Source organism: Phocoena phocoena, chromosome 13 (assembly GCF_963924675.1).
Source record: "Phocoena phocoena chromosome 13, mPhoPho1.1, whole genome shotgun sequence".
Classification (NCBI taxonomy): domain Eukaryota; kingdom Metazoa; phylum Chordata; class Mammalia; order Artiodactyla; family Phocoenidae; genus Phocoena; species Phocoena phocoena.
In genome coordinates, this window is record NC_089231.1 from 12,676,690 (window position 1) to 12,704,661 (window position 27,972).

A 27,972-nucleotide genomic window follows, 5' to 3' on the forward strand; every position below is an offset into this window, starting at 1 on the left:
TGAAAGGTTAATTGGAATCTGCTTGTATCTTCAGGCAAAATCAAGCTTGAAAGTCATTAAGGAACCAGCGACTTATTTTAAGCAGCTCAGTTAAATAGTTTAATATTTATTAAATGTCTATTATGTGCTGATATTCTAAGGGCTGGAGTCCCTATAGTATTTTATCAGTAACTGGAAGGGGATAGGGTGGGTAGGAAGGAGAATTGATAGACGCAGGCAGAGAGGGGGCTTTAGCTTTGAGCCTGCATGATGGAGATTTGGTGATATATTATTCTAAGGAGAGATCAGAGAAGGAAGTTTGGGGTTTAAGATAATTAATATGGCTCTTAACATGTTGAATTTTTATTGTGGGAAAACCCTATGGTTTTTTGGAGCTCTCTGGGAGGTAGCTATAAATGCTAGGCAGAGGACAGGGCAGGCTAGAGATTTAAATTTGAAGCCATTTCTATTCTATTGCTACCTGGAGCCCAGGAAGGGGATAAGATGAGCAGAGCTTGAGTAGTGAGAAAGAAGAGGACGTCAGACTCTTGAGGAAATTCTGCCCTTAAGAGTAAGAAGGGGAGAAAGTGAAGAGGTTAGAGGAAGGACATTAGGACACTATCCGGAAGAGATTTCAAGAACTGGGTAGTTGACAATACTAAGTAAGAAGCGAGGGAGGGAAGTTCTTTATTTAGGAGACACCAGATGTTTGGAAAGAATGAGTGGGAAGTAAAACGTTGGAGTGATTAAACATCTATTTTGCTTTCCTTTAAGAAGCTAAACTATGAAAGGAAGAAAAAAAAGAGGACTGTGCCCGCAAACAACAGAATGCTGGAAAAAGGTCTTCTTTTAGTTCTGCCACTAATCCCTGACATCTGTGGTCCCGCATAAAGCACTCACCTGCTCAAGCCATTAACCTTCCCTGTAACGTTAACTGGAATAAATAATATCTGATCTAACAGTTTCACAAGACTTGTGTTCAGAAGCCTGCATCCCCACCAGACTGCCATAAGCTCCTTGAGGGCAGCGCCATACATAACTTTTATTGAAATTCTCGGGGCTTCCTAGAGCCATGACAATAACCATTGAGAAAATGCTTGCGGGATGAAGTGTTCGCTTATCACACTGCAGTGCGCCTAACCGCGCAGCACTAGCATTCTCCACAACCCTGAGGTAGGTACTTTAATTACCCCCACTTTACACAGGAGTAAATGGTAACGGACCCAGTCCCCAACCAGCGGGTCTTGGAGACGGGATAACATTTTTCACAAGATTGACAGAGCACTCTCCATTCTCCGTCAAGTGAAAGAAGCCAGAAACAATAACTCATCTCAAAGGATAAGACTTCCGTAAAAGGAAGAAAAGAGTATAGCGCTCAACCCCGAACAATCTCCCTGCCCCTGGGCCGGAGCCGCAGTACGCCTGCGCCCAGCCTGACTTCCGCCAGGCCTCGGCTGGCTTAGTTCGGGACTGGGTGGCGCGCGTGGTGATGACGAAAGCGGAAGTACTGAGGCTAGAGGCCGGACGAGAGCCCGGAGGGGCTCCGGGTTACGGAAGTTTTGTGAGGGTTTGGGGGGGGCCGCTGGCTTTTGAAGCGCAGTGTTGTTTTGGAACAAGTTCCGGAAAGGAGGCCGCCGCTTGAGGTCCAAGAGCCACCGGCCTGCGCACGTTTGGGGCAGCTCCGGGCTCGACTCGACGTTGCCACTGTAGGTTTCCTCTGCCCCCGTTCCTCCTCGAGGAACCGCCTCGTATCTCCGCCATGGCATCCACCTCGAGCAACCTCCAGGTATCGCCATCCTCCCGCCCCCTGGAGAGCCCAAGCCAAGGGGAGGCGCTGGGCGTGGGGTGGGAAGTGGGGGGCGGGGAAGAGGGAGGAAGCGGTGGCGCGCCGGCCCAGAGGCAGGTGGGAGAATCGGACGCTTTCCGCATGCTTCCGGGGTTTCCCAAGCCCACTGGCTTTGTGGGACTTCTGACTTTTGTTGAGGCTTTTGTTTTTGTTTTTTCCTTTTCAAACCAGCCGAGTTTGAACCGAGCTGGGCAGAGCTTTGAACAGAGGCACGAACGCTGCAGTCAGTGTAAGGGAGAGAGGAAAGAACATAATGTATCCAGTGCATTACTCTGGACCAGTTGAAAATAGGGTGATTCGAGTTCTCTCCTAGTTCCTCAAGCTGGTGTAGCAAAGCCTTTCTTTTCGAGCTGTCAGCTGAATAGAAACGTGAGCACAGTCTCAGAATCTGAGGAATCCGTGAATTCATTGAGCTATACGTTCAGGTGCATGCTAATGGCTCCCAAAATATAGTATATAAATAAGATCATGGAGTTTTCTTAAACTCCTTTGTGTCTTCACTTTCCCACCCCTACCGCAGTGAGTTCAGTGTTTTGTTCATAAAGCATGTAATCCTGATACTTTAGACTTAATTGTTAGACCTCTGTGGAATAGAATTCATGGAGATGAGAAATTTTTCAAACAGTGTCTCCCATCCCTAGAATGGATCTGGGGCTTCAGTGGAGTTTAGAATATGACTTAACCTCGAGAGCTCCAGTCCACTAGTCAAGTTTGGGACAAAAGAGTAGCATGAATCCCTATATTGAATCTTTGTCTTGATCTTGCAGTTGAAAAGGCTTTTGTTGAGTGCCTGGTATAGGCACCTGGGATAATTAATAGAGGATCTACTGAGCCCAGGATAATTGATCCTGAAGAAAAATCACTGAAAGTAGACTGATTTAAATCGAGATCAAATTTTCACCAAAAAGGAGGTGGGGCACTTGATTGGGACTTTTATCTTGAAAATCAACCCAAAAGATTATGAAAATAAATGTTTTATGTCTTTAACAAAATATAATTGCAACGTGACTTATTTCTTAGAATAAAGAATAAGTCATGTGTTGACTTATGTGTATTTTTTCCAACAAGATTTCATTAAACTAAGATGCAACAATCTTCACTTAACATTAGTTTTTTGTAGCCCCATTCAGAAGGGGTTTTTTTGGTAAATGTACTTGGAAAAAGTATTGGTCATTTGATAAAACTGTTGTTCCTTTGAGGATCAAAGGTGATTTCTTTTGAAATGCCTTGTTTTCATCCTTGTTGGTTTGTCAGTTAACTGCATAGTTTTATTCCATCATCTTTAAAAAATGTTTTTATTGAAGTTTTATTGATTTACAATATTAGTTTCAGGTGTACAGCATAGTGATTCAGTATTTCTACAGATTATACTCCATTAAAAATTAATACAAGATAATGGCTGTAATTTCCTGTGCTGTACGATATATCCTTGTTGCTCATCTATTTTATACATAGTACACCAACTTTTATTTGTCAAGAGTTTGCATGTGATTTGGGCATTCTACAATATAATTTTCATCTATTTACTGATCATTTTTATTTTGCAACATTTGCAGTTTCATTCTGTAATCCTTTGCATCATATTTAGATTGGATTGTGGATGTTCTTCAGTGAATCATTTCGAGATTGACCCATATTAAAGGCATAACTGATAGTGTTAAACAGAGGGAGAGATAATGAGTTATACTTTTATCAGTGGTTGGGTCACAGATGTGCTTTCTCATTCAGCCTTTTCCACCTTCTAATGTAGGAAATTTGGATGAAGAATATTCAACTAATGAATCGATTTCTCACTGAACAAGGCAAAATCCCCATAGCCAGATGCAGTAATGCTCTAATAGAATTAAAGGTTAGTGTGGGAGGGCAGAAAGGAAGGGCTTGTGTAACTCTTCAAGGATAAATGAGAAATGTTCCGCAGAGAAGATGATGTGAGCTTAGATAAGAGTGAAAGGTACTGACACTAATTTTCTGCCTGGTGTTTGATGTGATCTCATTTAGTCCTCAAAACAACTCTTCAAGGTATTACTCCAGTTTCACAGTATAAGAAACCAAAGCTTATTAAGTTTATGATTTGCCCAAAGACATACAGTTAATTAGTATTGAAGACTTGGATTAGTTTTGAATCCAGGTCTATCTGCTTATAAGTTTGTGCTTTTTCACTATGAAGTCATGCCTTCTTGGACAAGAAAATGGGATGCATTCCAAGCAGAGAAAAACAACATATGCCTCAGTCTAGAAGTGTAATAAACCTCGCAGAGGGTTGGGAGAAACTGCAGGTTCATTGTGTATAGAACTCAAAGTTTACTCAGTCCTGAATATTTACTTTTCTGAGTGTCTACTATGTCATGCATTTTGCTACATGTTGGGGAATCATAAAAGAAATGGATCATCCTTGATTTCCAAGGGCTTATATTCTGATGTGAAAACATCAGACATAAAGGGACTACTAGGATACTTTGTGACCTTTGGAAGGATGTACAAGAGGCAGTGGAAATTTAGAGGAAGCAGAGGCTAGGCCTCCTGGGGGTGCTGGGAAGGACTTTGCAGTTGGAGGACCACAGTGACTGTGCTGAGTGTTGGACAATGGGATAGGGTATTCCAGGTGGAGAGCACACTGTACACGGGGGTATGAAGTCTGAGCCATCTGGGTTGTCCCTGTAGTTTGGTGTGACGGGAACGGAGTGTGCCAGGTGAGGGGTCAAGCCTAGTTAAGCCACATGACAAGGAGCAGTGTGTACTGCATGTAGGTGATTGGTCCCCATCCTGCTGTCAGGGGAGTCAGAGAAGGCAGTAAGCTCACGTTTTTGTTTTAGAATGAAACCATTGTGTGGGTACAGGGCACAGCTTGACAGTGGGGATTACAAGAAGAGGGGGCATATTTGGGGCCAGGGTGGTCCTGAACTTCTGGGACTTGAAATGCTTGTGGGGACAGTCAGGTAGAACTGTCCATTGAGCAGCTGGGTACATATGTATAGAACTTAGGCTAGGCTGGGAATAAGGATTTGGGAGTTAATAGCATATGGATGGTAGCAGAGGTGTGGCCGTCTTGGAAAGTATAGAATGAGGAAAGACAAGGACCAAGGCACAGACCCAGTGGAATGTCAGCGTTTAAGGAGAGAGAAAAGGGAGCCTGAAAAAGAATCGTGACATAGCCAAGAGTCAAACCTGGAGAGGATGGTGTGTTGATGGCCAAAGGAGGCCATGTGAGGTGTCTCTTACGAGGGCTAAGTGCTCACCTAGTGACCCATAACTAGATAAGTGAGAGATCTCGCAGTCAAGGGGCAGGAAGCATTGCCATGGGAGGAATCAAGAAACCGAGATGAACTTCGGGTTCTCTTTGGGGCTTCGCTGTGGAGTTGAAGAGGCAAGTATTGAATAAGATGGTAGCTACATGGGAACCTTAGAATTGGGGAGAGCTGGTGTGTTCCCGTTGGTGTTTTGTAGCTATGAGTTCTAAGATAGGACTTGCATACATTTTGATGCTAAGGAATGCTCCCCCAAAAAGGGAAAGGTTAGGTTGGGGAGAACAGTTGAGCTGTTAAAATCGAGGGGACTGAATGTCTGAGGAGGAAGGTAGGAATGGGCTCCAGAGCACCAGGGAAAGAATCAGCCTTGAAAGACAGGGGCTGGGACAGCTTTCCTCCTGAGATGGGTGGGTCTGGAATTTACCCAGTTTCCCAGGGTTTTCTAGCGTGGGCACATCATGGTCTCCTAATCTGAAAAGGACAATCCCAGGTATTCCCAGCCTTTGTGCCTCCATATTGATGACTGGATCCTGGCTGACCCTGAGATTCAGTCAGTCTTGTGCCAGCCTCTTTGCAAGACTCCAGAATATAAAAAAGCCAGTACAACAGGCATGACTCCTGTCCTCACGGAGCTTATATTCTAGTGGGAGAGGACAGGCCAAAACAAAACAAAACCTACATGCACAGAAACAAGCCACTGGAAGGATTTTAAACAGAAGAGTGGCGTGTTTTAAAATTGAATAAATTTGGGAATCATCAGCCTGAAGATAATCAGCTTCAGTCATTGAGAACAGCTCACATAGGGAGGGAGGAAAGAGAAGGACGCCCGAGCCCTGAGGAGCCCTGATACTTCAGCGTCAGGTTCAAGAAGGAGAGTCAGCAAAGGAAACTGAGCAGGAGCTGTCAGCGGCGGGAGGAAAGCAGGCAGAGTGGCGCTTGGGAGCTCGGCAGAGGGCAGCGCTCCAGAGGGAAGTGATGCTGCTGTAGAATACTGTCGAGAGATCGAGGTGGACGCAGAGCTGGTCTTTGGATCTGGCACCACAGAGAACCTTGATAGGAGCAGATTTACTGATAAGATAAGGGACAGAAGCCCAGATTGGCAGCTGAAGGGTAAGGAGAAAAAAAGGAACTGGAAAGAGTAGAGACTGCGCTGGTGAGGTTTGGGTTCTGAAGGTAGCAGAGAAGCAGAACCAAGCTGAAGGGGGTTTTAGTGTCAGGGCTAGCTGAAGGAGGGCTGTTTGCATGCCTGCGGTGCAAGTCCCCTTCCTTGTGGAGCTTCCCTGTATACTAAAGGAGATGGCCAGTAAGTGAGTATGCAGGGGAACAATGATAAACACAGCAATGGGATAGAAGTGCAGGGTGAGGGGAGGGCTGAGATCAGGGGTGGGGCGCAGCCTTTGAAATAGGAGAAGAGGGAGGGCCCCTCTGAGGACCTGGCATGTGAACTGTGACTGAAAATGAGACCCTTGTGCATTCATCTGGGGAAAGAGCAGGGAAGAGTATTGTGGGCAGAGGGGTCCTAGTCCACAGGCTGCCTGAGTGAAGGAGGACTAGAGGGTTTCAGGTGAGACCCAGACAGAGCCAGGGCTCAGGTAGATCATGACCCAGCATTTGGGATTTATTGTTTGCAGTGGGAAGCCATCAAAGGGTGCCCTTCACTGGTGCTGTGTGGACTTGCGTATCAACTGTGGAAGCAGGCTGACCGCTTAGAGGAGGCTGGGCGGTAGGTTTGACAGATGTGATAGTGGATTGAGCTAGGATGGAGACAGTCTGGGTTCTATCCTGAAAGAATAATTGGCACTCCCAAACCATGCAAGACATGGTTAATTTTGTTTCAAATGAAAAATGCTAACAGAAACAAGGGTGAAGTGGAGCATTCATCAGGGGAAAAACAGATGCATATCCTCCAATCATTATCTTTGATTAAAGGTTTAACATGTGCTGTCCAGTATAGTAGCCACATGTGGCAATTTAAATTTAAATTTTACTTAAATAAAACTTAAAACTCTTCAGTCACATTAGCCAAAAGTTTCGAAAGCCATATGCTCCCGTATTGGACAGTGCAAATACAGATGCATCCATCATCAGAGGAAGGCTGCTTTAAAGTGATTGGTACCATATTTGGAGCTAGATTTTTAAATACTGACTGTACGAGTTTTAACAAATGTCATTTTGGTTCCTAAAAGAGGGCTGACAGCAAATGAGGGGAATGCATAGCTGAAGAGATGAGTGGCACAGCAATTCAAAATAGCGTAAGAAGGAAATTATAGCCAGAAAAAGGAAGAGCTTACTTCTGCTACATGACTTAGCCTCTGAGCCTTCTGGATAATTTTTATAAGACCAGGTACACCAAACCACCTGTTGACCAGGTGCTGTGACTCCACCCTTTATATCCTGCTGAGTTTACCAAACTTGGAAATTTAGCTCCAAGTTCAGGCTATTTGAACTGTGAAACATGTACTGCTACATTTTATCAGTTCTGAGACACACCATTTATTTTTCTTCCCTCCTGCCACAGCAGAGGGAAGGCCTCTTCCTCCCATTTATCCCATCTCTATGCAGTCCATGAGCAACTGCTTCAAAATACAATATTTTCAACATATGATTAGTTTTTGGATTATTTGAATAATTTCTTACCTTAATTGTATGCTTATTTTTAATATAACATAGCCATGATTATTTTTTTCTACTGGCTCTTATTTCTGTTGAATAGTTTTACTACCTAAATTAATACAGGTGGAATGTTTCAGTAAATCATGCTTGTTCTTAATTTGTATGTGTGTGCATATTTTAAAATATTAAAGATAGTTTTCTTAATGAAAATTTTATTTTGAGATGATTGTAGATTCACACGCAGTTGGGAGAAACAATACAGAGAGAGCCTGTGTACCCTTCACCCAGTTGTCCCCAGTGGCAGCATCTTGTAAAACTATATAGTACAGTATCACAACCCAGATGTTGACATTGATATATTCTACTGTCTTACTCAGACTTCCCCAGTCTTAAGTGTGTGAGTGTGTGTGTGTGTGTGTGTGTGTGTGCACACAGAGTTCTGTCGAGTTAATTCCTGTATCCCCCCGCTGTAGTCATGATACAGAAGAGTTCTCTCCCAAAGGATCCCTCTCGTTGCCCTTTTATAACCACAGTTACTTCCCTTTCTCTTCCCCCCCGCATTCCTGTCTCCTGACAATACTAAACGGCTCTTCACCTCTGGTTTTGTCATTTGAGGTTATGTGAATGGAATCATGCAGTATGTAACCTTTTGGGATTGGTTCTTTTCACCTAGCTTAATTCCCTCAAGATTCATCCAAGTTGCTTATATCAGTAGTTCATTCTTTTTTGTTACTGAGTAGTACTCCCTGGTCTGGGTGTACCGCGGTTTAACCATGAAGGGCATCTGGAATGTTCAAGTACAAGGAGTTTTTATGTGAACGTAGTCTTTATTTCTCTGAGATAAATGCCCAGGAGTGCAGTTGCTGATTCATGTGGTTGCGTGTTTAGATTTGTAAAAAAAACAAACCTGTTTCCCAGAGTGACTGTGCCTTTTTACATCTCAGCAATGTATAAGTGATCCAGTTCTCTGTATCCTCACCACTGTTTGGCATTGTCACTATTTTTTATTTTAGCCATTCTGATACGTGTTTAGTGATATCTCACTGTGGTTTTAATTTGCATTTCCCTAACGGCTAGTGATGTCGAACATCTTTTCATGTGCTAATTTGCCATCTGTATATCCTCTTTGGTGAAATGTCTATTTATGTCTTTAGTTTATTTTCTACTTCAGTTGTTTTTAAACTTGATTTTTGAGAGTTCTTTCTGTATTCTAAGTACTAGTCCTTTCCTAAACATGTGGTTTGCAAACATTTCTCCCACTCTTTGGCTTGTCTTTTCATCCTTTTAACAGGCTGTTTTACAGACCCAAAATTTTTAAGTTTGATGAGGTCCAATTTATCATTATTTTTTTTCCTTTCAGGTGTAATTGATATATAATGTTATATTAGTTTCAGGTGTGCAACATGGTTTGATATTTGTTTATATTGTGAGGTGATCACAGTACATCTGGTTAACATCTGTCACCATACATAGTTACAAAATATTTTTCTTGTGGCAACTTTCAAAAATACGTAAGAGAGTATTATTAATTATAGTCACCATGCTACACATGACATCCCCATGACTGATTTACTTTATGCTGGAAGTTTGTACCTTTGGACCCCCTTCACCCATTTCGTCCACCCCCCCACCTGTGGCAACCACCAGTCTGTTCTCTGTCTGTGAGCTCATTTTTTGTTTTTGTTTTTTGGGGTTTTTTTTTTTTAGATTCCCCATATAAGTAAGATCACATGGTATTTGTCTTTCTCGGTCTGACTTATTTCACTTAGCATAATGCCCTCAGGTTCCATCCATGTTTTTGCAAATGGCAAGATTTCCTTTTTTATGGCTGAATAATATTTGATATATATATTTTTTCTTTATCCAGTCATCCTTTGGTGGACACTTAGGTGTTTCCATATCTTGGCTGTTGTAAATAATGCTGCAGTGAACATGGGGGTGCACATATCTTTTCAAACTAATATTTTCATTTTCTTCAGATAAATACCCAGGAGTGGAATTGCTGGCTCATATGATAGTTCTGTTTTTAATTTTTTGAGGAACCCCTGTACTATTTTCCATAGTAACTGCACCAATTTATACTTCCATCAACAGTACACTAGAGTTCCCTGGTCTCTACATCCTCACCAACACTTTTTATTTCTTGTCTCTTTGATGATAGCCATTCTGATGGATGTGAGGTGATAACGCATTGTTGTTTTGATCTACATTTCCCTGATGATTAATGATGTTGAACACCTTTTCATGTACCTGTTGGCCATCTGTGTGTCTTCTTTGGAAAAATGTTTATTCAGATCCACTGCCCATTTTTTGATCAAATTGTTTTAGTTTTTGCTCTTGATTTGTATGAGTATTTTATATTTTTTGATATTAACCCCTTATCAGATATATATGATTTGCAAGTATTTTCTCCCATTCAGTAGGTTACCTTTCATTCTGTTGATTATTTCCTTTGCTGTGCAGAAGCTTTTTTGTTTGATGTAGTCACACTTATTTTTGCTTTTGTTGCCTTTGTGGCGTCAAATCCAAAAAATTATCACCAAGACCAACGTCAAGGAGCTTATCATCTGTGTTTTCTTCTAGGAGTTTTATGGTTTCAGGTCTTATGTTCAAATCTTTACTCCATTTTGAGTTATTTTTGTGTATTGTATAAGATAGTATTCATTTTCATTCTTTTGCATTTGGCTGTCCAGTTTTCCCAGCATCATTTATTGAAGAGACTGTTCTTTCCCCATCATACATTCTTTGCTCCTTTGTGGTAAATTAATTGAGAACATATGTGTTGGTTTATTCCTGGGCTCTTTCTTCTGTTTCATTGATCTATGTGTCTTGTTTATGCCAATATACTGTTTTTATTTTTTCTTTTTATATATTGTGCTTTTGGTGTCAAGTCTAAGAACCCTTTGCCTAGCCCTAGATGGTGAAGATGCTCTTTGTTTTTTCTAAGGATTTTATAGTTTTACTTTTTTGTGTGTGTGTGTGATACGCAGGCCTCTCACTGTTGTGGCCTCTCCCGTTGCAGAGCACAGGCTCCAGATGCGCAGGCTCAGCGGCCATGGCTCATGGGCCTAGCTGCTCCGCCACATGTGGTATCTTCCCGGACCAGGGCACGAACCTGCGTCCCCTGCATTGGCAGGTGGACTCTGAACCACTGTGCCACCAGGGAAGCCCTACATTTTATATTTAAGTCCGTGATCCATTTCAAGTTAATTTTTGTACAGAGTACAAGGTTTAGTTTGAGGTGTTCTCCCTCTCTTTTTTTTTGACTTATGGATGTTCATTTGCTCTGGAACCATTTCTTTAAAAGCCTATCTTGGGGCTTCCCTGGTGGCGCAGTGGTTGAGAGTCCGCCTGCCGATGCAGGGGACGCGGGTTCGTGCCCCGGTCTGGGAAGATCCCACATCGGAGCGGCTGGGCCCGTGAGCCATGGCCGTTGAGCCTGCGTGTCCGGAGCCTGTGCTCCGCACGGGAGAGGCCACAGCAGTGAGAGGCCGGCGTACCACAAAAAAAAAAAAAAAAAAACCTATCTTTCTGCCATTAACTTGCCTTTCTATATCTTTGTCAAAATGCAGTTGGACGTAGCTGTATGGATCTATTTCTGGTAGTTGTGTGTGGGGTTTTTTTTTTTATTTACAACTTTTGAACTTACAAAACAGAAACAGACTCACAGACTTAGAGAACAAACTTACGGTTGCAGGGGTGGGGGAGGGACAGTTAGGAAGTTTGGGATGACATGTCCACACTGCTGTATTCAAAATGGATCTGGGCTTCCCTGGTGGCGCAGTGCCTAAGAATCTGCTTGCCAGTGCAGGGGACATGAGTTCCAGCCCTGGTCCGGGAAGATCCCACATGCTGTGGAGCAACTAAGCCCCGTGCGCCACAACTACGGAGCCTGCGCTCTAGAGCCCGCGAGCCACACCTACTGAGCCTGCATGCCACAACTACTGAAGCCTGCATGCCACAACTACTGAGCCCGCACGCACCACAACTACTGAAGCCCCCAAGCCTAGAGCCTGCGCTCCGCAACAAGAGAAGACACCACAGTGAGAAGCCCACGTACCGCAACACAGAGCAGCCCCCGCTCGCCACAACTAGAGAAAACCCACACGTGGCAACAAAGACCCAATGCAGCCAAAATTAAAAAAATAAAATAAGTTTTAATAAAGTAAAATAAAATGGATAACCAACCAGGACCTACTGTATAGTACAGGGAACTCTGCTCGATATTACGTAACAACATAAATGGGAAAAGAACTTGAAAAAGAATAGATATGTGTATATGTACAACTGAATCACTTTGCTACACACCTGAAACTAACATAGCATTGCTAATCAACTCTACTCCAATATAAAATAAAAAGTTAAAAAAAAAGTACCACAAAAGTTGCCCATTTCATTATGGAATTTCTGGAAGATGTGAAGAAGTAGAAAATGAAAAAAACTGAGTCTTATCAAAGATAAGCTCTGTGAAATTTCCTTCCCATCTTTCTTCTGTGCTTTTTAAAAGTTTATTTATTTGTTTGTTTGCTGTTGTTTCAAATACTTGATCTCATGCTATATGTAAAAATTGTATAATGCTTTTTAAAAACTTCCATTATTCATTTTTCCATATTATTACAAATACTGCTTAATATTTAACAGTTCTACTTTTTATATTGTGTGGCATCTTTTCGCTATTTAAAATTTAAGTTTTCAAGTTTTGTTTTTGTTTTTTCAAAAGAGCTCTCTGGTTTGTCTTTGCTCAGTGAACCTTTTAGTTAATTACTGAGTTAAAAGATTTGGGTAGTTTTCAGACTCTTGGTATTTCATTGCCCTATTGCTTCTGAAGGGGTTTTACCCCATTTAAATTTTACTGTTGTCATATGCTTTAGACATTTGATTTTTGAGAATTTCCATAAATGCTTTTAACTTGAATTTTCATGTTACTTGATTATTCCTTACTAGCCCTGAGCTTGACTTTTGTTGAGTGAAAAATTATGTGAGAATCTCAGTGATTGGTACTAGATAAAGAGGTGTTCAGATAGCATTTACCTATAGAAGAAATGTAATTTGCATTTTATAAATAATTATAATTTATAATACAATGCAGTTGTGATTTAGAAAAAAAAGGTAGATTTGTTTTAAGGTTGCTTTCATTTTTAAAGAAAACATTCAACGTGATTATTTATTTCAAACTTATGCTATTCTTTGATTTTGATGGTATAGTTTTGCCTCCCTTCAAACAGAAAGCGATAGATCTTGCTAGCAAAGCAGCCCAGGAAGACAAAGCTGGGAACTACGAGGAAGCCCTTCAACTCTACCAACACGCTGTACAGTATTTTCTCCATGTAGTTAAATGTAAGGTCATCATTTGTTTTTTTATTTAAAAACACTAAAAAGATTATTCTATTTAATTTATAAAAATTGAAGTACAATGCCAGAAAATTATAAACCATCAATTTGCAAAAGAGTCCCACTAGCTTCTTAGTAGTTTTTAAGTACTCAACCAACAAATGTGCACAGCTGTCATAGTTATTACTTTGTACACCTAAACATATTAAAATGCCATATAGTCAGTGGGAAAAAGTTTTCATTTTACTGGTTATGTACCCAGATTATGTAATCTGGACCTACTCATTTTCTAAACATCTCTTTGAAAATAGATGTTTTAAAAATAGGTTGGGGGACTTTCCTGGTGGTCCAGTGGTTAAGACTCCACGCTTCCACTGCAAGGGGCGCAGGTTCGATCCCTGGTGGGGAAACTAAGATCCCACATGCTGTGCTGTGCAGCCAAAACAGAAACAAACGAAAATAGGTTGGGAGACATTTTGTGTATTTCCAAATATGTATTCAGTGTTTACACCTGCCAGCTTCTGTTCTAGGCACTGAGATACAGCAGTGAGGAAGAAATGGATAACGACCCCTGCCTTCGTGGATCTTAAACCTAATGCTGAACATATGTGAAATAAGACATTGAAAAAGTGTCTTTCTGGCAAACTTCGGTTTTTTTTAAATAAAAATTTTAGCAGTTGGATAATTTAGGATTTTCTTTTGAGCTTCCCTGTTTAATTTTGAGGTTTTTCTGTCACATTAAAGTGAAACTAAGAATTAATCATAACATATAAGATAGGTGGGGCTAATCCCATACACTGCGTATATTGCTGAAGTCTCCTTTTCAAACAGCTCTCACAGGGGCCTTTAGTAAAATTACTGTACTGGTGGTACTCATAATATATGGGATTTCTGTCACTTTTTATACTCTGAAATAAAGCTTATGTAGACGTTGATGGAAATGGTTAATATTGCTTTACTTCTATTTGTCTTATAATTGGTTTTGTTTGAGATAAGCAGCTTTTAGCTGTCTGCACAGAATGTAAGGGAAGAGTATGAAACCCACAGAATATTAAATAATTTCTTCTTATTATTTAACATTAACTTAAGATATCCTAGTGTCTTGCTCAGAACTCTTTCTGACTCACGCTCACTGTTGGCCCCCAACCCTGCTGGAGGAAGGAATAGAAAAGATTGATAATCATGGATTATGATGAGCTAGAGATGATCTTTTCTCTCTCCTCCAAAATAGATTTTCCTTTTTGGAAAAGTATGTCTAGGAGTTTTATACCTGTCTGTAAAGAATACTAAAGGAAAAATCTTTCTCGTTTCCCTTCAATAGATGAAGCACAGGGTGATAAAGCCAAGCAAAGTATCAGGGCTAAGTGTACAGAGTATCTTGATAGAGCAGAAAAACTGAAGGAGTACCTGAAGAAGAAGGAGAAAAAACCACAGAAGCCAGTGAAAGAGGGACAGCCAAGTCCAGCTGATGAGAAGGGGTATGTATTTTAGAGTGAGATTGTATTGTATCGAATTACAGGATAAAATTTAATTTAATTTGTGAAGGAAATTTCCTTTGTTTGAACTAGGTGTTGGCAAACCGTGACTCATGGGCCAAATCTGACCTGCTGCCTGCTTTCGTAACTAAAGTTTTGTTGGAACACGGCCTCATGCCTTCACTTACCTGTTGTCTGTGGCTGTTTTTGTGCTGTACCAGCAAAGCTGAGTAGTTGTGACAAGGAACCGTATGGCCTACAAAATCTAAAATATTTACTGTCTTGTCGTTTACAGAAAAAGTTTGTGGACCCCTAGTTTACCAAGCTTCGGGGGTGATATACCTCAAATTGCTCTCCTTGACTGCCTGGTAGTAGTAGAAAAAACATTTGGTGGGAATGCTACTCAATTCTTTACCCTCTGCCCATTATGTAATGAAGTTTAAAATTGTAGGAGTAATCTGTGAATTGAATCTTTGACTAGTAGTATTGACTTAGTACTAAGCACACGGACAAAATGAGAAACAACTCTGGTAATGTAAAACAAATTTTGGATATATAAGTTTTTTGATGTGGATTTGCATCAGATTTGCTTTACTTTATCATTGTGCAGAAAGCGACACAGCATAATTTATATAAACATCAAAACTCATTTTTGAAATGTCTTCCTAGATGGGGGATATGTCACTTACAGATGCAGAATTTATATATTCAGCACCTAATGTGCGCATGTCAGGCTCTGTGCTGAGCAGTGGGGACATATTCTACCCAGATCCTCTGATCATTCTATTAACTGGAGCCAGAAGTGGTTCCAAGTGACAACATACTCAGAGAAAACAAGACTCTGGGGTGGGGTCATCTGGCCTAGTTGGATACGAAGGCAGGAAATTCTGGTTAGCATTATAGGATGTAATACTTACAGTTCATGGTAAGCAGTGGTACAAGCAACTTAGATAACCCCTGTGGTCACCAGGCATGGAGTGCCCTGGAGGCTGTGCTTTGGGGGCTTTGTGGCTACTACGAAAGGCCATTTGAGAACTAGAGTTGACAGCCTGCCTCAAATTACATGGGAGAGTTTGAAAAAACTTAGAAGCTCAAGGTTTTATATTCTCTGTTCAAGACATGGTCGGGGAACCGGAGAGTTCCTTTGATACCCTAAGAATATTTTATCTTATAGCTCTAGCATTGGCATGACAAAAATTAGACCCCAGCTGATCTCATAGCTTATTGGATTTCAAAATCAGTTGAACCTCCCTGGGTTTCTTGTGTGAAAGTTGGGACATGTATTGTAAGACTGGGACTCCAGATGAAAATGAAATGAAAGCTGTTGGGAAGGATCAGTTGACCTCAAGTACCTGGACCCCCAGATCTCGCTGAGACCCCCTGGCCCGCAGAAACGTCCTCTCCCCCGGGAGTTGAGCCTCACCTGGTCTTGCTTGGAGACCGTGTAGTGTCCCTCCTAAGATGTCTGCCTAGCAGGGGGATACCAGTTCTGTGTTGGATGGCGGGACCCACTTTAAGCTGAAATGGGGTAAAGCAAAGAAACAATTACCTCTTGCTAATGGATGCACAAAAATAAATGGAGATAAAGCACAGATGCTCACAGACACAGTTCAAAGCTGACACAGTTCAGCTTGGTGATGAGATGGAGTTTGGTTTTCGGAAGGCTCTTGGCGGGGCCCCTCTCACTGCTCGGGGTGCGTGCTGCCTCATAAGAGCTCACTGTAAAACAAATGCTAAATGCTGTTATTGTTTTTTGCCTTCTTTAAAGCGATGATCGTCTTTGGATATCTTTCAGTTACTGAAAACAGGTACAATGTAGGTCTTTTGTAAAAGCAAAGTGGCATAAAGCAAACTTTGGGAAAGCAGGGATCCCTGTAGTGCATTCCCTTACAGAATTCAAGGGCCAGGGAGTCAAGTTTGGATTCCGCATGGCTAGGAGAAATGCCCCCCTCCACCAGGGTAGTTCCAGCAGGGATCCCACTGCTGCCAGCTCCCTTGCCCAGCATTCCGGTGCCGGGGAGTGGGCAGTAGGCCCTGCCACAGCGCCCTCAGCAAAGCAGTGCTTTCACCTACAGGCGTCCCCTCGCATGCAGCCCCTACCTCAGTTGCTTGCTTCTGCCTTCCAGCAGGACTTTGGTTTCCTGTGGAGCCTCAGCTGCAGGGGAGCCTGGGAAGGGCAGTTTTATAACAAGTACGGTCTTTACTGTACAAGAAAACGCAGTAGAAGAAGGTTGGAGTGAATGTCAAAGTGAATCAGTTTGCAGTCTCCACCTTACCCATAAATAACCCCACCACCCTGTGATAACCAAGCAAGCCCATTCTGAGATCAAACCTGTCAATCTTTTTACTCCCCTTTATGTCTTATATGTGAAAACTAATGTAATGCCATATTTTTTGCTTTGAAGATTGCAGTGTATTCTGTCACATGCTAATCCTTATCATTGAATATACATTCTTTCTAACTTGTTCCCTATTGCAAACAATATGGGCATGATTATCCTTATAGTCAAATCCTTGAACTCATTTAAAATTGTTTCCTTAGAATAAATCCCTAGATATGAAATGTGTGCATTGATCTCCTTGTTCTTTGGGGTCGGTTCATTTTCATCAAAAGCTTCATTCATCCTTTGGAACCCCTAGGCTAAGGGTTATGCACCTTTGTACCTTAAATAGTTGATATTTTGGGGGGTTTTTTTCCTCCTAGTTATGGCTTCTTGTTCTAATATATAGTTTGCCTGGTCCTGATTTTTTTTATTGTTAATTGTTTACAACACTCCTGTAATTCATCTTAAATCTTTTGTGGAATGAGGTGTGGATCATGCATTTATGAATTAATATCAGTACATAAATAGGTATGTCATGGGAATTTGGAGCTAGTTCCTGACTTCATTCTGGTCGTTTTGTCCATTTCCTGTTCATGATTCCATTTTGATGGGTAATATGCCTGCTTACTATTTTATTTAGTATATTCTGAAAAGTAATAAAATAAGCTTAACTTTTAATGTGAATGTCTTACTTTGCCACTTAAATTACGGATATTTCAGGTTAATCTTTTCCTTTATTTTTTGCCTTTGATAGCAATGAGTGATCATTTGAATATATTAAATTCTTTTTATTAGGAATGACAGTGATGGGGAAGGAGAATCTGATGATCCTGAAAAAAAGAAACTACAGAGTCAACTTCAAGGTTGCTTTAGATTTCATTTTTAAATGTACTATTTTATTTTTAAAAAGCTCATAGTGAATTGTCTATTTGAATTGGGTTTTTTTCCCACCTGTATTTAAATGAGGTTCAAGAACTGGCTTTGGTTCCCAGTGGTCACATGCTGGCTTTGTTGAGAACATTTTTATAAGATTTGCTCTATAGGGTCTCTAATGGGTTGGTTTTTTTCCATGCAGTAAAAGTATTGTTTCATTTTATATCTGCCTTAAAAAGCTTACTCTCTTTCATTTTGTCTTATTTGCCCCCTTTTAGAGAGGGTAGCAGTTATACTATTAGCTTACTATAAAATCTGATGGTGTTGAAATTTCCTGTCAGAGGAGCAGAATGCATTAGGACTCACACTTGGCTTTTATTGCTGTTGCTGTAGCTTATTCATTGATGCTATTTTTTTCGTGTTTCCTACCTGCTCTTCCTAATCCGCCTTTTTATCCCATTTCAGCATTCCCGTTTACATTTCCCTCTTTCGGCTTTCAGTTTTTTACCTTCCACACCTATAAAAGCCCTTTCTCCCTACTGTGGTGAAGTGGCATGATCCAGAGGGCATAGATTGTAGCTGCGTTCACATCTGGATCCCACTCCGGGATCTGCTGCCTAAATCTGTCTAGTCTTGGGCAATTCCCTAACCTCTCAGAGTCTGAGACCCAGCTCTAAAGTGGAAGTTAAGAATACTTTCAGGGCAATTAAAAGGTTAATGACAATGTAAAAACTGCCTAATATTACATCTGACAGTACGAGGGACTCAGTAAATAGTAGCTCTGTGTATCTAAAAAGGCATCTGTGTAATTGCTGGCTTCTTTAGCTACTGAGACTTGATTGTTCTTTGATATGTTATCTAATGATTTTTCAAGTTGAATTTTATGCTCAGTCATTGGTAACATGTATTTTATTCATTTGAGTCTTGCTGAATAGAACACATATCTGGGAAAGATATCCATTAAGGCCAGACCTTTAATCTTGCTATTCTGATCTCCATTTTGGTAATATTTCTGTCTTACCGACCCCTCTGGGATGTATAGAGTAATACTATAAGGATAGTATTTTGAAAACACTACAGTTAACGAGAGTATTTTTACACGCCAGCGTCAGCGATGGGTGTAGTCCAAGGGCAGTAACTGAGTTTCCACTGCCTCGAGCAGTGTGGTCATACTTCATCCTCAGTAAGTATTTTTGGGCAAACCAGTGGTCCATGCCAAGTGGCTTTATTTTACTTGTAAGGCAAAAAGCTTTTTTCTATCTGTTCTTTTGGTTTTGTTCCTCCTCTCTCTGGCTCTGCCCCACGGAAGTAAAAATTGGATTGTATCTTTAATTTTGAAAAAGATACAATTTTTAATAATTTAATTAAATAATTTAATAATTAAATAATTTAATCATTTCCTATGAGTGATGATAAGGCCCAAGGATGTATAAAAATACAGATGCTTAAAACATTTAAATGAGGAAATTTATTTGGAATTTCAGGATGAAATAGAATATGAAGGAGTCCTAGCCTTTCGTATCTGAGAATCCTTTTTCTCCATCTTTTAGTTTCATGGTTTGCTGATGGATTTCATCGTATAATATCCTTTTTTGAATCTTTCCTCATTTTTCCTGAAACAATTTTCCAAATCTTTTTACTTCTGTTTTAGGTTATGACATTAAGTGTAATATTTTATTATTAAAATTAAAGTTCATGATTTGAATTTTCTGTTAATTTTGATATTCAGTGACTTTGAGGTTAAATAACATATTAGTATAATAAATAGTATAATCAAAAGAATGGATAAATTTGTACAATTGGGAATTATCAAATTATTTGGCTTTTATTTTCTAATAATCCCTCTCTTTTAATTTTAAAAATCATTAATCAGTGTCTAATAATTGATACTACTTTTGTCTAAATAGTCTTTTATCACTGGACATTCCAAAGTCACCTAGCTTAAATCTTTAAAGAGAAAAGTATTAGTTAAATGTGAAGATAAATTATGACACATTTAGAAAATTCATAACAAAAAATTTTAGTTGACCAGATAATGCTTATATATAAATTTACTTTTGTTTAACTGACACAAAATCCTATCAGATGATGTAATATTTTCCTCATGTAGGGTTACTAATCTGTATGGGACATAGAAAAGAAAAAGTGAATTGGCTATTTTTCTTAATTTATACTTAGTCTGAACTTTTAGAATGCTAAAAGTGTTTATGGTTTCATTTCTTTTTTTTTTTTCATAAACTTATTTATTTTCGTCTGTGTTGGGTCTTTGTTGCTGTGCGCGGGCTTTCTCTAGTTGTGGCGAGTGGGGGCTACTCTTCCTTGCTATGCACGGGCTTCTCATTGCGGTAGCTTCTTTTGTTCCAGAGCACGGGCTCTAGGTGTGCGGGCTCAGTAGTTGTGGCTCGTGGGCTCAGTAGTTGTGGCTTGCAGGCTCTAGAGCGCAGGCTCAGTAGTTTGTGGCACATGGGCTTAGTTGCTCCACGGCATGTGGGATCTTTCCGGACCAGGGCTCGAACCCATGTCCCCTTCATTGGCAGGCGGATTCTTAACCATTGTGCCACCAGGGAAGTCCCTCATTTCATTTTAATGTATAGCTAAAGATTTTCATAATTTAGGGAAGTAAGTTGCAGAGTATAGCATTCTTAGAATAATAGATGATCTTTCAAAACAAGAAAAAATACCCATAAAACTAATATCATAGGTAATCAGTAGATTGTGTGAGTGGTGATATTATACGTAAAACAATTACACATCACCTTTGAACAGGCTACTTTGTAGTTTGTAGTTGAGCAATTTCTATATACTGAAAATTGGGAAAGATTTTGATAAAAGATCTGGAAAGTTTTGCCAGCACGCTATAGTAAGAGAAATCTTTTGTGGACTCTTACTGATTTTTACTTCTCCTTACTGCAACAGTTTGCTATGGCTTTTGAATATATTGTGTCCAAAAAGTAAATCATTTGAATGACTTTGTTAATGTACAAAAATTGTAAATAGGTCTATTTAGAAGCCGGATAGAAAATTTGGCAAACCTTGGGAAAGTATTGCATGTCTGTAAGAGTACACCTTCTCCTCTCCATCATCCCTGTCCCTTCCTCGCCCCTCCCTTCCCCTCTCCCTCTATCTGTCCATCTATCCATCTGCCTGTCTATCTTCAGTTAAAGTCGTTAAGTATATTTTCTTTCTGTAGTTAAGGAGAGCATTAGATCACCGTTTCTTTTGATTAAAAGGAGAAATAGGGCTTCCCTGGTGGCGCAGTGGTTGAGAGTCTGCCTGCCGATGCAGGGGACACGGGTTCGTGCCCCAGTCCGTGGAGTGGCTGGGCGCGTGAGCCATGGCCGCTGAGCCTGCACGTCTGGAGCCTGTGCTCCGCAACGGGAGAAGCCACAGCGGTGAGAGGCCCGCGTACCGCAAAAAAAAAAAAAAAAAAAAATAGGAGCTATTCCAGAATCAACGTACTCAAACATTACAACTACTTTTTGTAACGTTTGGTGCTCTTCCTAGCACTCTAATGTTCATTATGTCATTTGATCTTTCTACTAACCTAAGTAGTTTGGGCACATGGTATTGTTTTTATTTCACCATGAGGAAGTGGAGGTAGAAATGTTAAGTGACTTTACCCCAGGTTATCTGGCTCCCCACCCCAGGTCCTGACTGCCCCTCACTACTCCCTAACAACTTCGTCCTCATCACGCACTTTCAGAAATGTTTTTAATACATAGAACTTTTCCAGACAAAGTTATAATGCATTTCTGTATTTCATCATTATTTCTTGTTCTCTTCTAAATGTGATGGAATAGTCCTCTTTAAAGATGACCTAATTTTTTGTAGGCGCCATTGTTATAGAGCGACCAAATGTGAAATGGAGCGATGTTGCCGGTCTCGAAGGAGCCAAAGAAGCACTGAAAGAGGCTGTGATATTGCCTATTAAATTTCCTCATCTCTTTACGGGTGAGATGACTTTTAAATAATTATTTTTGATGATTTTTTTTTTTTAATGTGTTGATGACTGAAGTATTGTGAATTCTTGTCATTATATCACGAGTTGTTACCTTAATTCTGTTGTAAGGCAGTGATATACCTTTACACAGATACTTATTTCATATGCATATACATATTTGTAATATATTTATTGCAAAAAAACCTAAATGTCAAGCAGTAGGGCATAGGGTAAATCATGGACATACAGTAGGATACTGTGCACTCATTAGAGTATAGGATACCATCTACATTAAGAAATTTAGATCTACATTATAATTGACATAGAAGAATGTCCACCTATATTGTAAAGATCAAAAAGCAAGTTACATAGTATGTATAGTATGATTCCACGTTGTTAAATAAATGTGTGTGCTGAGAAATAGGTGTAGAAAGATTGACATAAAAATGTTAATGTATGTCTAGGAGATGAGATTATGGGTGATTTTTACTTTCTCTTTTGACTTTGAATTTTTTTGCAGTGGGCATATACTAGTCTTATAAGAGTATTTCCATTTCTTAAACAGAGGAGTTAAAATTATTGAACAGTTTCATATGAAGCACATATCCTCTAGTAGCTCTTTATCACTGCTAGGAGAATATTGCTAACCCACCATCTGGGTACAGTTGAAGTTACAGCTCCAGCAGTAGGTGGTTTGTCTGTGCTGAACCATTCCTTCACATTGTCCTTTCTTTGACTGATAGCCTGTGTTTGTGATATGGCTATACCCACAGTCTAACAGTGAAACAGAGGTTTTTCCTTTTAAAAGCAAGCTGGTTTATGTAGAGAGCAAATCTGTGATATTGGCCTCAAACTGAACAGGTCCAGACAGTGATGTCGTATAGAGCAGTGATGAAGAGCAAGGACCCGTGGGCCACCCGTTGTCCACCTAGCTTCGAGGTACGACTCACAACCTCACTTCAGGAATATGAAACTAACAGTGTAAAAGTTGACATCATAATCCTATAAAGGTACAAAAATACGGTTGAACTCATTTTATGTTGTGTTACTTACACCAGTGTTTCCCAAACATGAGTCCTATATGTGTCATCTTCGTGAATTTTTCCATATACGTGTACCATTATTTTTTAAATATTTTTCTTTAAATCACTCACTTTTAGAGCAGACTTTTTATTAAACTGTAACATAATATACAAAGACATGCAGGAACCCATAAGTATTCAGCTTCATAAATTATCAGAGTACACCTGTATAGTCATCACCCAGATAAAAAAGTACTGCTGGTAACCTAGAAATCCCTCTCTGCCTCTTTCCTCCCCAGAGGTAATCACGCTTTTGACTTCTAATACCATAGATTGTTTTGCTCACTTGTTTTTACTTAGTAACTTTATTTTAGAAGACTTCTTTGTATCTCTATAAATGGAAAAATTAGTGTTTTTATAGAATGCATTTTAAAAATTACTTAATTGAAAAGTATTTGTATACCACCTAAAAGCATCTCATTGCCACCAGTGGTATATGTACCACACTTAAGGGAACACTGATTTATAATTGCAGACATTTAAAATAGGCAAATAGAATTCAAGTAAAAGTTGAGGCTTTCATAACAATAAACATGATATTTAGTTTTGCCATCAGTCATCTGTATATCATTCTTTTACAGACACCGTGTGTCCACCCACAGTTTACACCTAGTAGGTTTTTTTTAATGTGTATTTGATATTTTATTGCCAGTTGTAACCCAGCCTGGTTTATTTAAGGCAGCATTATAATTTCTCATTAGCAGAATTGAGATACAAAGAATTTACTTGTTCACTTGCTATTATATTTTGGCAACTAGTATTTAAGGTAGAGTCCGCTTATCATTACCCAAGCACTGGAATGGGAATCTGCCACCTGAAATAACCTGTGCTTCCTTGTGGAATCAGGAATTGAGCAGAACTTCACCAGTCATCCAAACTGTGTTAGTTTCACTCCTCCAAAGGTCATAAATATTTTTAAAAGAATATTTCCAGCTGCCCTTCCCCTGTGAGTATAGTTTCTCCTACAGTATTCTGATGTTGAGCAGTGCACATAGTAGATGATCAGGAAGTACCTTTTAACTGAATTCTTTTCTCTTTAATAGACTGGAAGGCCTTGGAAGGCAGAGATCCTTGTATTCATAGTTCTTTGCCTACATGTCGTGGTTTCAATACGTAGTGGTTGAATGAGTGAGCAAGCAAACAAACTTCCCCTTAGAAGGATTATAGCTATATAAACACAGTTTTGACACAGTGGTCTCTAGAAAAACCGAAGTACACTTAGGACATACTTACCTTAGATTGATTTATTTAAATGTTGTTTTATTCTACGGCTAGCTTTAGAGTGGAAACCTCCTCACGGTATTCTTCACTGTGGATGATGTCTCTGGTAACTGAAGTCAACAGTCTTGAAAGTCTCATGTTATTTTTCTAATGCAAATTTTAGGCAAGAGAACACCTTGGAGGGGAATCCTGTTATTTGGGCCACCTGGAACAGGAAAATCCTATTTGGCCAAAGCTGTAGCAACAGAAGCAAACAACTCAACATTTTTCTCAATATCTTCGTCTGACCTTGTTTCTAAGTGGCTAGGTGAAAGTGAAAAGTAAGTAGTAAATTGATTTTTTTTTTTAAGTTTTTCTTTGCCTGGTAGTCACTATTTCAGTCTATAAAGTAATAGGTTTCTTATATCATTAATAGACATTCAAAAAAAGTGCTATTATAAATACAGGTGGTATTCATTTCTGTTAGATTAGTCCCTAGTGTGGAATTTATTTCATAGGGAGAAGATAGCATATATGATATGTGTATGGTTTAGTAAATCATAAAATGAATTATCCAAATGTAGTAATCTTATTTTAGAGATCAAAACGTGATGAGACTTTTTAATCTGTAGAGTTCGTATACTATTGGTATATAGTTTTGTTTTAGGTTTTTCATTGTCATGTGTCATTTACTATTTTTTTTAGAAATTGAAACCTTTATTTATTTTTAGGCAAGTTAAGTACTTATTCCAACTTGCCAGAGAGAATAAACCTTCCATTATCTTCATTGATGAAATTGATTCTCTGTGTGGTTCAAGAAGTGAAAATGAAAGTGAAGCTGCACGTAGAATTAAGACAGAGTTCCTGGTTCAAATGCAAGGTAGTGTTACTGATTTTTTAAAATAGTTTTCTCTTTATTGTATAATCATTATTATGATAGTAATGGGAAAAATTTCAAGCAGAATTTCTCCGTTCTTATAGTCCAAGTCTTATGCCATGTCTCGTTCTGATCCACATGCATACATAATTTTTACCCAGTTGTAATCATCTCGTTGGTATAAAAAGTGAAGAGATTAATATATTCACTTATAACATGCCAGAAACAATATCAATAAAAGGAATATATAAACTTCAAATTAAATCTTTCAAGAAATATTTTGAAAAGAATATTAATAGTATTTTCCCACAGTTTAGGAGATTCTAGGGAATATTTGCATCATATTCTAGTAATAAGAAATGTGGTTAAATACAGTTTTTTTCAGAGAGAAAGTCTCAAGATGAGGCATTTTGACATTAAAGTACCACGTTCATAAGAGAACATATGATGTTCAAAGAACACTTGAAATGACAAATTATTTAAAACATTACCTATTTTGATGCAGGGGTTGGCGTGGACAACGATGGAATTTTGGTTCTGGGAGCTACAAATATACCCTGGGTTCTGGATTCTGCCATTAGGCGAAGGTATGACAATACAGTAAATACCTTATTTCTAATTACAATATAATAAGTGAATATTAATTCCCATTCTCTTTAGTTGAGGAGGCATTCTGATAACTTCAGAATGTTTTTTAATGTGCTCGAACCCTATTGACCCCTGCCTTGGGGAAGAGAGGCAGGCACTTGTTTGTTTGCCTGCTGTGTTAGAGATCCAAGATTTAACACCTACTGGAATCTTTCACGTCCGAAAGTATGTTACCTAATGCTTACTTTAGTTCTAATTAAGCTTAGTAGGTGCACTGATGCTTCAGAAATTTATATATACAGTTTGATATTTCAATGGAAAAACCTTCCATTGAAGGTTTTTCCATTTTGCTAAATATAAAATTTTAGCAAAATGACAATTCTACAAGTTAAAGTATGCTAAGAAAGATATAGTTTCAGTTTTAAAAATTCTGTCTATAATTTTTTAACTGAATATGAAACTTGAGCTACAGGAAAGGTATACAGACTCCTTACTTTTCACTGCTTCACAGTTCCCTATCCCATTGATTTAATTGTGCATGGTAAAAATGAACACTTCAGTTTTTGCTGCTTTTACCCCATTCACTTGATGGTTTGCCAGAATGTTAGATTACCATCCAGTATCAAGAAAGGAAATGTGCTGGTTATTTTTGAAAAATGGCCTAATTCTAAACCCATCTCTAGAGATGGTGGAAACTTTTAAAATTCCTCTTATTGCCACAGAGAATAATTACCTGGAGAAGAAAATGTCTTCACAGACCCATTTAAATTGTCCCTCATTGCTTCCTCCTTATCTCCAAATGCTGAAATTCTAAGAAGGCAAGCAAAATTATAAGATTTTGAGTGATTTTACTCCTTAGAATTTAGGTAATTCTCTTGTCATCTCTTATTTCACACTTTTAATCATATTAATCCCTTGATCAGGAGTTCAGACTGTCATTCTACAGGAAATTGTAATCCTGTAGGACATGTCGTGTCATGAGTTCCAGACATGTAAACACTCTGGCCAAAATAATTCAAAAATCATGTGAGAAAAACTGGCTATTTTGGTTTTATTTGTTTTTTGTTAATGTGTTCTGGATATTTCCCCTTTATTAACCTAAATATGTATCTGTTTAACTCTGATGGATATGGGCCCACTTAATTTATTCAGCTTAACTTTGTATAAATGAGAATATCTAAATATCTTGTTTCTTCTTGAAAAACTAATTTTTAATAGAAATTAAATAGTATTATATAGTAATATTCTTGATGTAATTTTTTTTTTCATTTTAAGATTTGAGAAACGAATTTATATTCCTTTGCCTGAGGCCCATGCCCGAGCAGCAATGTTTAAACTGCACTTGGGGACCACTCAGAACAGTCTAACAGAAGCAGATGTCCGGGAACTTGGGAAGAAAACTGAAGGCTATTCAGGGGCAGACATAAGTGTCATTGTACGTGATGCACTTATGCAGCCAGTTAGGAAAGTACAGTCAGCTACTCATTTTAAAAAGGTAAGGAACTTTTATCCATCTTTTCATATATTTTTAAAATCAAGCTTTGAGACCATGATTGACTTGTCTTTGAAGAATTTTAGGAAGATTTCAGTTTTGTATAATAAATAAGTAGATTTACATAAAAGATTATGTTTCCATTTCATTGAAAATAAGTTCTCCCAAAGTGTTTTAAAACTTTGTATGCAGTGATTTTTGAAGTATTTATTATTTTGATGTAAATATAGAAACTTAAATCTATGATTGTCTCTGATGTAACTAGACTGTCCTCGAGCAGAATCTGGTACGTTTACACCTCATCAATAAAGTAAAAATAATAATAGCTAATATTCTTTAAATATTCACGTGCCCAGCACTGTGTTTGCTCCATCATCTTCCTATTTCATTTGGTCCTCACAGAAGCTCTACAAAAGGTACATATAGCCACCTGTTGATGGTTAGTCCTAGACTAACATGATTAAACTGGGACTTGGATGTTTTTAACACAGTTTGCCAAGGTACAGCTAGAGAGGATTGGAGGTGTGGTTTTTCTCTAGGTAAGGTGTACTTCAGAAGCCTCAACCATTCTTCTCTCCTGCTCCTCCCATGCACTGTTTGGTCTGCATGAATGACTTGAGTGTATATGGTTTGAGAGAGAATTTTGTGAAAAGACTGTAGTCTTGGCATATTCAATTTAAGTAACAGTAGACTAGGTAATTTGGACCAGCTCTCTTGCTGAGGACAGCAGTCTCCAGTATGCTCGTGAACGTAGATATGAAAATCCTGAAACACTGTTAGCAAACCTAATCCATCGGTACATGACAAACTAATATGTCATGACTCTGATACACATATATGTCTGTTATATACCACAGTAAAATTTTTTTTTTAAATGAGGAGCTTGAATTAAAACCTGAATTTGAAGCCTGACTCTACAATTTACTTGTTTTATCTCCTTGACCAAATTGCATTACCTTTTTAAGTCTCAGTTTTTATCATCTCTTAAGTAAGGATGATAATTACTACTTTGAAATGCTCTTATGAAAATGAAATGAAGGAATATTCATAAAACAGCTGTCATGGTACCTGAATAGCCCAGTAAATATTACTCATCTCTCCTTCAGC

General features: G+C 39.0%; 1 protein-coding gene across 1 annotated transcript in view; it reads left to right on the forward strand.

Annotated features, from left to right (window-relative positions):
• The first annotated feature begins 1,574 nt into the window (after nucleotides 1-1,574).
• The window catches only part of VPS4B (vacuolar protein sorting 4 homolog B), a 31,407-nt gene continuing 5,009 nt past the window's right edge, over nucleotides 1,575-27,972 (forward strand). The window contains exons 1-9 of the mRNA XM_065889626.1: nucleotides 1,575-1,765; nucleotides 12,909-13,020; nucleotides 14,336-14,492; nucleotides 17,609-17,676; nucleotides 21,518-21,637; nucleotides 24,093-24,249; nucleotides 24,640-24,788; nucleotides 25,291-25,372; nucleotides 26,649-26,868. Of these exons, the coding sequence (XP_065745698.1) occupies nucleotides 1,739-1,765; nucleotides 12,909-13,020; nucleotides 14,336-14,492; nucleotides 17,609-17,676; nucleotides 21,518-21,637; nucleotides 24,093-24,249; nucleotides 24,640-24,788; nucleotides 25,291-25,372; nucleotides 26,649-26,868 (1,092 nt within the window). The 5' untranslated portion in view covers nucleotides 1,575-1,738. The remainder of the gene's footprint in view (nucleotides 1,766-12,908; nucleotides 13,021-14,335; nucleotides 14,493-17,608; nucleotides 17,677-21,517; nucleotides 21,638-24,092; nucleotides 24,250-24,639; nucleotides 24,789-25,290; nucleotides 25,373-26,648; nucleotides 26,869-27,972) is intronic.